This window comes from Nematolebias whitei, chromosome 1, assembly GCF_014905685.2.
Source record: "Nematolebias whitei isolate Nwh7 chromosome 1, NemWhi1, whole genome shotgun sequence".
Taxonomy (NCBI): domain Eukaryota; kingdom Metazoa; phylum Chordata; class Actinopteri; order Cyprinodontiformes; family Rivulidae; genus Nematolebias; species Nematolebias whitei.
In genome coordinates, this window is record NC_056498.1 from 26,293,145 (window position 1) to 26,303,050 (window position 9,906).

The 9,906-nt window shown below is 41.8% G+C and overlaps 1 protein-coding gene across 1 annotated transcript in view; it reads right to left on the reverse strand.

Annotated features, from left to right (window-relative positions):
- Window positions 1–3,872: 3,872 nt before the first annotated feature.
- LOC119421943 (multiple PDZ domain protein) overlaps window positions 3,873–9,906 on the reverse strand; it is a gene marked incomplete in the record, with an annotated part of 93,432 nt that continues 87,398 nt past the window's right edge. The window contains 4 exon segments of the mRNA XM_037689629.1: window positions 3,873–4,457; window positions 4,800–4,923; window positions 7,576–7,670; window positions 7,852–7,956. Of these exon segments, the coding sequence (XP_037545557.1) occupies window positions 4,311–4,457; window positions 4,800–4,923; window positions 7,576–7,670; window positions 7,852–7,956 (471 nt within the window).

A 9,906-nucleotide genomic window follows, 5' to 3' on the forward strand; every position in this document is an offset into this window, starting at 1 on the left:
TCCAGCATGGCTGTGGGAGGATCTGGAGATTTCCTGGTGGGCTGGTCTGATGTGTGGGCTGTAGAGCCAGCGCTCCCTGTTTGTCGTTTTTTTTTTAGATCTTTTTATTAACAACATATAAACACAGGACACCACAGCGGCTGAGGCTGCCAGCGCTCGCTTTTTTTTTCTTTTTTTCCGACCTGTCAATCAATCCAGTAGGCGTGTCAGCAAATGACCAATTGGCGACCTCAATTTGTCCCGAAGGTAAACGCCCCTTGTCTGTGAAGCTGCTCTGCAGCTGCTCGGGGTGTACGCTGGAGTACAAAGTCTGAACCCTCTGCGTACAGTACACGTGTACGTAAGCGTGAACGGACGTACGCGGCAGTATACTGGTGGCTTTAGTTTGTCGTAGAAGCATGACATTTGGTACACTTGTCCAATTCTCCAAGAAGCACAGAAAACCCTCTGGCACCAACATTATATGATAAACAGGAAGGCGGCCACTTTGGAATGCCGTCTCAAATTTCACACCTTGTTGGCAGTTTACAGCCTCCGCATTTGAACGAACTCCTCCTAGGGATTTCGCTCAATCAGTTTCAAACTTGGCCATTTTGTTCAAAAGGCATGGGGGACGCAAAATTATCTAAACGGTTCGTTGCGGAGCATGATGAAGGGGCGGGGCCAGACCTCAAAGTTTGACATCTCGCCATGAAAAACGAAACGCTAATAGCTCCTATACACGAAAACTGTCTGATACATCAAACCTTCAGTTTGATCCACATCCGGTCCCCTGCAAGACTGAATGGTTGAATCATGACATCAATTAAGCCACGCCCCCTGACAACAGGAAGTGTAAAGTTTTAAGTTGAACGGTCCCTATCTGAACCCTGTGATCTAATCAGCATGACAGTGTGTCCAGTGACCGAAGACATGTTGGTGTAACTTGCTTTCCAACACTGACAGTTTTGGGTGGAGCATGTGGGCGGCGCGACGTGGCGAAGTAAGATGTAACGCCGTAGCCATACGTTTGCCTCTAAATTCCACAGCTTTGAGCCGAGGTGCACCAAAATCACTATGATCAATCATCCACCCCTTGAACAGGAATCCACGATAAGTGGCCAATAGCCTCCACAGCGCCCCCTAGAATATTTTAAAACCTCAGCCCCAAGCCAATTTATGACCGATAATTATGAAACTCGTGACAGGAGCTTAACAAAACAGAAAATTGAAAGAAATTTAGCTCTTTGTTTTTTCTTCTTTTTTGCTAGCACCTTGTGGAGGGTTGAATGTGACACAATTAAATACATACATAACATTCAAATGCATCATTTAATTATTCAATACATCATTAAATCACTAAATATACAATTAAATTATTAAATATACACTTAATTAATTGTATATTTAATGATTTAATGATGTAGTAAATAATTAAATGACTTTAACAACATTTTCATCTCTTTATTTTACGATGCATTTATTTATTTAGTCACATTACACCCTCTAACACACCTTTAAAAGTTTTCTGATGGAAAAAACTAGTAAAAATCTCCTTCAAGGTGTAGCAAAATGACAAATTAAGTATTTTAAAAGCTGTTCTTATAATGTCTAAACAACATAAACTATTTTTCTTTTTAAACTGATACTTGAAAAAGCACAAACGAGTTAGCTAGCTGTAGCAAACAGGTTTGGATCTATGTTTCTTTTTTTTTTGACAATAATGAGGACCTTCTTAAGAAAAAACTTAAAAATGTCTTAAGAAGCGTTATCAGCACGTTGATCATTGAGGTTTTTTGTATAACGAATCAACCAAGGAAATCTGCAAGACCACATAAAATCTAATCCAAGCGGGACTTCTTATAAAAAACAAAACAACAGGTGCTTCAAAGAAACTTCAGTTGTAGACAGGAGCTAGCTTGTTTCCTCGGCTAGCAGCAGCTGCAGCTAACGGTGTTGAGTTTCAACCTGGTGGGTGAAAAAGTCAGCTAGCAGTTGAACAAATGCTCCTCTACAAAGAAAAGTCCTCCGGCTCACTGACTCGGAACAAGCCTCAGACCTCATTAGACCCAGCAGCTGGGCTCGTCGCACTACTGACACATGGACGGCCATATTTTAATCGCTGCGAGAATCCTGCAACAAAATGTTAATCCGAGCTGTTATAATGCATATATAAATGCTTGTGTGGATTACGTTTAACCTCAGTCGCTGACTTCAAACTATTCAACTTTCACTAAAACATGACCAGAGGCAGCGGTAAATTATGTTAATCTGCTTGATAGAAAATTGATTTTAGGATGTAGGGCAGATGTGATGTGTGCCATAACAGCTGCAGCATCCATGAAGTTGGCCTAAATGTCACACTACTTAATTATTATTGGTTATTTGTTAATATATGTGTGTAGTTACATTTATTTTAAATTTTACATCTGATCTGGGTGTGTACATAAATAAAATTACAAAAAGCAACATAATAAAAATATGAAGATGAACACTGACTAAATCCAAAGGCCACTTTTTATTATAGTTTTTTATTCAGTGTGGATAGACTTAATATCGTCATTTGGACAGAGCTAGAAATACATTTAAAGTGATAAAACAGAAATTAAAGATTGTTCTCTTCAGCTACACGTCAAACAACACTCCCTGTAACGTCCAACACTACACACAGGATGACTTTGCTTTGGACAAACGACTGCATCTCATCAGTTTGTTCAGCCTAAAACAAAATGTTCATTCGTTTTCGTACACTGAAGTAAACATGAATACTTCAAAAAAAAAAATACTGTGACACAATACCTTTATATATCAACTCTAGCAGAACTAAAGTTTAAACAGGCCTCACACAAACACTTGTGTTGGTTTCACATCTTTTTCCTTCGGAGCAGCGTTTACATTCTGTACATCAACAATACGTCACTCTTCAATCCAGTGTCATGGGAGTGTTTCAAAAGATTAAAATTCTTAAACGTCTTGCATCTTGGATCTCTTCTCACAGTGTTTCAGACCTTCATGATTATCTATTTCTTGTATAAAATATACAGGTATTTGTTACTGCATGCCTCCATACTTGCCACTTCTCTTTTGCTAACAACGAGGACGGATGCTTTCCCTCCTGCTTTGCTCTTTGTCTTGTGATTCCTATCGGAGACTCTCACCACATATCCTCCGAACTGTAAATTATGGAACTGGTCAGCTAGTTGCTCAACACAATTGATAAAATTTTCTCGACGAGAAGACAGGGCGATAGAGAGCCCTCATGCCCTGGAAGGACACTCGCAGCTGGATATACTATGGATTCCTGGGGACAGTGGAAGATGGTGTGTCTGTCTGTATTGTCCGTTCAGAATGTAGAAGATGCGTACATAATTGGATTTATGATAACAGGACTTCTGCTTTTTGGAGTCGGCAGTTACCTGGTTTATCAACAAATGAGGAAAATATCGGCAGCCGTTCTGGCCATTGTAAGACAGCGTGTCTTGTGTGAGAGAATGTACCGAGCGGTAAGCTCTCAGACTCAGATGCTGCATGAGCTGAGCCGTAAGCTGGACGCGATTTCTGAGTATCGCAGGCCAATTGCGGCTCTTGGGACTCACTGGCGGGAAGGAATCGACCTTGGAGAAGGCTACAAGCTCAGTCCGGCGGTGTGACTACAAAATTTGGTTGTTTGGAATCACCATGAGACGTACCAGCAGAACTATGAAGGTAGACATGGAAATCAAGCAGAGTCTGCCTGACCCAAAGTAATTGTGTTATCTGAATTGCCTTCCCCACTTGGCCTTGATTTGGCCAGCCATCTCAAACCTCTCCTGGTTGTTTATGTGAACAAGAAGCTCCCCCCCCCCCCCCCCCCAAATCGCTCCCCTCCCGAGGACACATGTGGATCTGTGTCAGAGTTGAGCCAGCTGACAGACACTGTGCCATCTTCTCAGGACTATGGAACTTTCTGGCAGTCCACGGACGACTCACTGCCCTTGTCGGTCTCCTCATGCATAAATGTATTATGATGTCATTATGTCAACTCTTTATGTGCGAGGTCTTTTTTCAACTCTCACACTGTGCCCTGGCCAGGACATACATAGTGCGAGATACTTTTTTTTTTACCTCCCCTCCCCACTCTTGTTTTCTCTTTTCATTACTTTTTTCTGTTTGTCCGTCTAAAACAGGTCTCACTTGTAAATGAGTGTCCGAGGCTCAATGTGATTAATCTGTATAAATAAAGGTTGAATGAATACTGCTGTGGTGTCTTCTTTTAATTTTCAGTCTTTGCGGGACATTTGGTGCAAATGCAGGAAGCATATTTACTACAGAGTGTCTCTGAGTTTTTGTGTTTAGGATAGCACGGTAAGCGTCACGGTTCCTTTGGTCCTTTTCAGGATGCCGACGGCTTCTTCATGAGTGACGCTTTCTAGAGTCTGACCATTAACGGCGATGATCTGGTCTCCACGTTTCAGACGCCCGTCCTCTGCCGCCGCCCCCTGGAACCACACACACGGGTACGAACAGGTTTGATCAAAAACACTTGAGCCAAAGTTTCACTGGTCGACGACAGCTGGTGACAAACTGGGAACAATGTACAGGAAGGAGTTTTAATTTCCCTGCATGGACCTTATTCACGTGTCGCAGCAATGTTTGGCAACATCGGTTTAAATTTTGACCAAAATTCACTGGGAGTCGGTGCAAATGTGTTCAGTGTGGTTCCGATTAAAAATTGAGCATTTTCTCACAGTTTTGTGTCTCCACATTGTCCCCAACACGCACGACCAAAACTGTTGGGAAGTGAGCTACAAAAAGAAATTGTGACGTCTTGCCACACTTACCTTTCCGAAAACGGTTTTGACGTAAATCGGCAGGTCTCCATGGGGGCTGCCGTGCCCTCCGACGATACTGAAGCCGAGTCCGTCGGGTCCTCTGTCAAGAGTGATGGTCTTGTACTGAGGTGGGCTTAAGGAAAAACAGGGCAGTCAGAAACACATTCAGAAATAGACAGTCCTGCACCTCAATCCCTACTAACTCAGACCTACTGGGAATAATGTTACATTACTTCCTGGTTGCTTAGCCTAGTCTTATGGTCACCAGGTGAGATCCACCCTGAACAAGTAGCTACAGAAAATCTATTCATTCCAAACTGAATACCTTCGCTCGGTTTTAGTGTACTTGAATTTTGTTTATATGGCTGTGGAAGAACTCTAGCACCCTGGTTCACAAACTTTCTTCTTTCAACCCACAAAAAGTACAGTTGCAGAGACCCGTGACCCTGACTGTCGCTGAAGTGTATATATACCTCAATAATTGGCCATTTGCTAAAGGACCTTGTTAAAACAGTATATACATGTTGAATTTCTTTGTAACAGTTAAGGCTAGATAAACCAAACTCCAGCATATGTAGTGTGTTCTCCTTCAACTCCAGGGTGTCAGAAACTTAATACTCATTAATTAAAAATACAATAAAGGAGGCAACTTTGAAATGTGTCCCACTGAACGTTAGGTAGAAGTGACCCAACTGTAACTCCATAATCTCAGGCTGCTCCATGTCATCACAGGCCACAGTACTGTGAGGTACTTACGGTGAACAACTGGCAATAACATTGAACCAAGCCACATCTGTGACAACTAATATGACTAATATTAGCTTGTGACAGCTAATATGTTTATTGTTTATTGCTGCTGCACTATGTGGCTGTATCATGTATGATACAGTATCTATGTATCTAACTTACCATCACAATTCATCTCAATGTCACTCACTGTGCAATAACCTATCACACAACCTGTGTAGTAGTATTGTTCAATATATATCATGTGCATTTTAGCTTATATTACTACCTTGAAATACTTATTCATTCAAATTCATCCTGCTTATATTCTACCATGTTGTTGTTTACCACCTCTCTTTAGGACGTTGTAAATATTATAATTACTTTTTCACTTTTTGGTACTTTATTTTGTACCCTTATTGAATGTTTTATTATTTCTTGTTTGTTTGTTCTTTGTTTTTGTTTTTTTTAGCGTGTCAAATCGCTTCTTCTCATCCTAAGCATTTCATTGTACTGTTAACTTTGTGTTATGCTTGCACATGACAAATAAACACAACTTGAACTTGAACATCTCCTAGTGAAGAAGACAAAATCCAGTAAATGTGAATGTTTTCACGATGTAGCAGCAACGTTACTATAAAATGTGCAGGAAAAGTACAAAAAACAGTAAAAACCATGTAAGAGTGTAGCTACACAGAGTCAGAGTCAGAGTCAGAGTTTCTTTATTGTCATTCGCACCTCATGTGGTACATGTGGTGGAGCGAAATTATGTACACAGGGTCCCAGTTACATTCAACAATAAAATGTCTAAGAAAAACAGTAATAACATCTAAGATATGAACTAAGAAAAACATCAACTAAATATACACTAAGCACTCATAACATAAAACATTGAACATCAGCACAAACATGAACATGAGTCTGTGAGCAGATGTGCACGCATGAACACATCAACATTGAAACAGATCAGCAGCAACATGAAACAGATCAGCAGCAACATGATATGATTTTTCACAGTGATTATTCTGGTTAGAGATTCATGAGTCTAACAGCCTCAGGGTAGAAGCTGTTCCTCAGTCTAGTGGTTCTACACTTAATGCTCCTTAACCTCCTTCCTGAGGGGAGTGGGGCAAAAAGTGTGTGTGCTGGGTGGGTGGGGTCCTTCATGATGCAGGTGGCCCTCTTCCTGCATCTGGAGGTGTAGATGTCTGTGATGGTGGGGAGACTGACTCCAACAGATTTCTGTGCAGCCTTCACCACTCTCTGCAAAGCTTTTCTTTCTGCAGCTGTGCAGCCTCCATGCCACACGTTGATGCTCGAGCACAGGATGCTCTCCACTGCACACCTGTAGAAGGAGGTGAGGACTGAGCTTCCCAGACCAGCTCGCCTCAGCCGTCTGAGGAAGTAGAGTCTCTGATGAGCTTTCTTGATCAGGCTGGTGGTGTTGTTGCTCCAGCTGAGGTTGTCATTCATGTGTACACCCAAGTACTTGTAGCTGGAGACCACTTCCACCACAGATCCTCTTATGTTCAGGGGGGTGTAGGTGTTTTTGTTCCTTCTGAAGTCCACAATCATCTCCTTTGTCTTCTTCACATTGATGTGAAGGTTATTCTCTCTGCACCAGCTCTCCAGGTGTTCCACCTCTTGCCTGTAGCTGGACTCAACATTGTTTGTGATGCATCCCACCACCGCTGTATCATCTGCAAACTTTACAATGTGACAGCCTGGATGGGTAGCTGCACAATCATACGTGAGCAGAGTAAACAGGAGGGGGCTCAACACACATCCCTGAGGAGAGCCAGTGCTGAGGGTTATGGTGGAGGAGGAGAGGTTGTGGATCCTCACTAACTGTGGTCTGTTTGTTAAAAAGTCTAGTACCCAGTTGCAGATGGAGGGGCTTAGTCCTAGTCCTACACGGCTCCAACATGGATTTTAGTTCTCAGTGGTTTAAACAGCGTTGTTGAAAGTTCCTTCAGAAACCAAATTAAACATCTTTGTCGTTTATGTGAGAGCACAGGACACGTTAGATAAATATTCTCCTGTAATAGCAGCTTCTTACCCCATGTCATCCTGGAAGATGCAGCTGGGCGTCAGACCCCCGCCCTCCTGCGTTTCAGGGGGACCCGTCACGGTGGTGTCGCCACCTGCTACCACCTGCAGGTGTGTTCACACATAACACAAACAAACCCACGTTGTTACGTTGTGGACTCGTTTTATGGAACAGTTTGTTTCTGTTCCTCTTCCACGGACACAAAATAAAGAGTCGACAGCAGCACATTATCTCGCTGTTTGTTAAAACATCTGCATGTCTGCATGGGTGTGTGTTCTGGGAGACCTGCAGCTGTATTGTGCCCGTGGCGCTCTTGAGCAGACTGACAGCCTGCGAGTGACTCATGCCTTCGGCCGATGTGCCGCAAATGTTGACGATTCGGTCGCCAATCTGGACAAAAAGAAGTGACACGACGTGAAGGAAAAAGCTCTGCTGAGTCACAATGAAAAGTCTTCAAGACGAGATTGACTGAAGCTGCTTGAGTTTGTTTGCCTAAAGGGAGGTTTCAGATCTTCTGATGTGTGGTTCTGTGGAAAAGTTCTGAGCAATAACTATCTTACCTGTTGCAGATAGCTCTTGACCAGACTCAAACAAGGTCAGGATAAATATTTTTAAATGTTTTTGTGTTGAAAACGTTCACAGTGCTTTAAATTTTGCGTCAAACCTTTGTTTACACGAAGGATGCAAAATAGTAATAATAATATTTAGTGTTGCTTTAGCATTTAGTTTTAGCATTTTAACTACATTGTTCTGAATGAGCTGTGGATATTCAGGATAGTGGGCCTCAGATTATTTTATCGACATATCTGGTTTAGATCTGATTTATTGCAATACTTTGCAAATCTGATATTTTATTAAATATAAAATTATAATATATTGGGCAGCCTTCATTTTCATAAAATATTGTAATTATTTTCAAGAGCTATTAGCATTAGCAGTAGCTAGTTGTAGCACTCGCAGCAGGAACAATATATGTTTTTCTTATGTAACCTTGAAATGCAAAACTGAGGGCGATGTAAAAGTTTTTAAAACAGCTTTTGCGAAGAACATTTAACATTTCAGACAAGACAGTAAATTTGTTTTACGATGGCAGCCATTCACTTTGGACTTTTGCACTATTGCAAAAAAGTCTCTTTGGGCAAACAAACTCAAAAGCATATATCTTAGATCTTTTAGCGTACAGTTTGGCGTTTGTTTAGCGTACGGTATATACCTTAGATCCTTGTATACGGTTTCTTTTTATACTCTATATTTGTGCTATTTTGGGGTGTAACTGGGACCCTGTGTACACACTTTAGTTGCGCCTCATCTACTGCATGTGATGCGAATGACAATAAAAAACATTGAACTTGGACTGATCAGGCTAGGTGTTGGCTCATTAACCCAGTCAGAAATAAACAATTTCTTCAAACTGAGGTCGTTAGTTTTTCCTTTCCACAGAATCCCACTTTTAAAGATGTGAACTATCCCTTTTAACTAGATTTATTCTCATTGTTCCAGCACAGAGAGGAGGGCTGTTGTGTGATTTTTGCAACAATGGCTAAGGCTGTTTTCTCAAATTTATACCGTCACACAAAAGTCAAACTAAGTTGAATAGTTTCATTATGCAGAGCTCCTATTTCTCCCTTTGGCTGAAAATGTAAAACAAAGTTTCTGCATTTTCTCTTCAATGGGCCTCTCTGTAGACTTAACAATCTGAAGGCAAGAGTGGGAGATTTATTATCCATGTTAGCTGGGTCCATTGTCCTCCCGTCTCCATCAAACATTGTTGCAATAGCGTTGATCAGGGATGACGTCACGAGAATTGTGGGAAATCCCCAAAGTCCTGGATGTCAGGCAAACAATGTAACAGACAGCATGCATGATGGCTACCGCCAATACTTTTGTCCATGTAAATGGAAACAAAGACGACGTTCACGGGACCAAAATCCACTTGGATTGTCCTGATGGATACAATAATACACAGCTCAAGCGCTGTCTACAAAGCAGGGGGATAGCAGTGTCTAGCCAAATTGATGAAAAGGTACATGTGGCGTTCCCGGTGTATCTGTGCGGTAAAAGAGAGCACGAATGAGAAGATTTTGTGTAGGATGCATGCCACTGATGCACCATGAATTGCACAGGTTTTTGGTGGCAGGACAAAGAATGATTTTGCCTTCTTTTATTTTACTTTGTTAGCCAGTGTTAGCCGGTGTTAGCCAGTGTTAGTCAGTGTTAGCCAGTGTTAGTCAGTGTTAGCCAGTGTTAGCTGGTGTTAGCCAGTGTTAGTCAGTGTTAGCCAGTGTTAGCCGGTGTTAGTCAGTGTTAGCCGGTGTTAGCCAGTGTTAGTCAGTGTTAGCC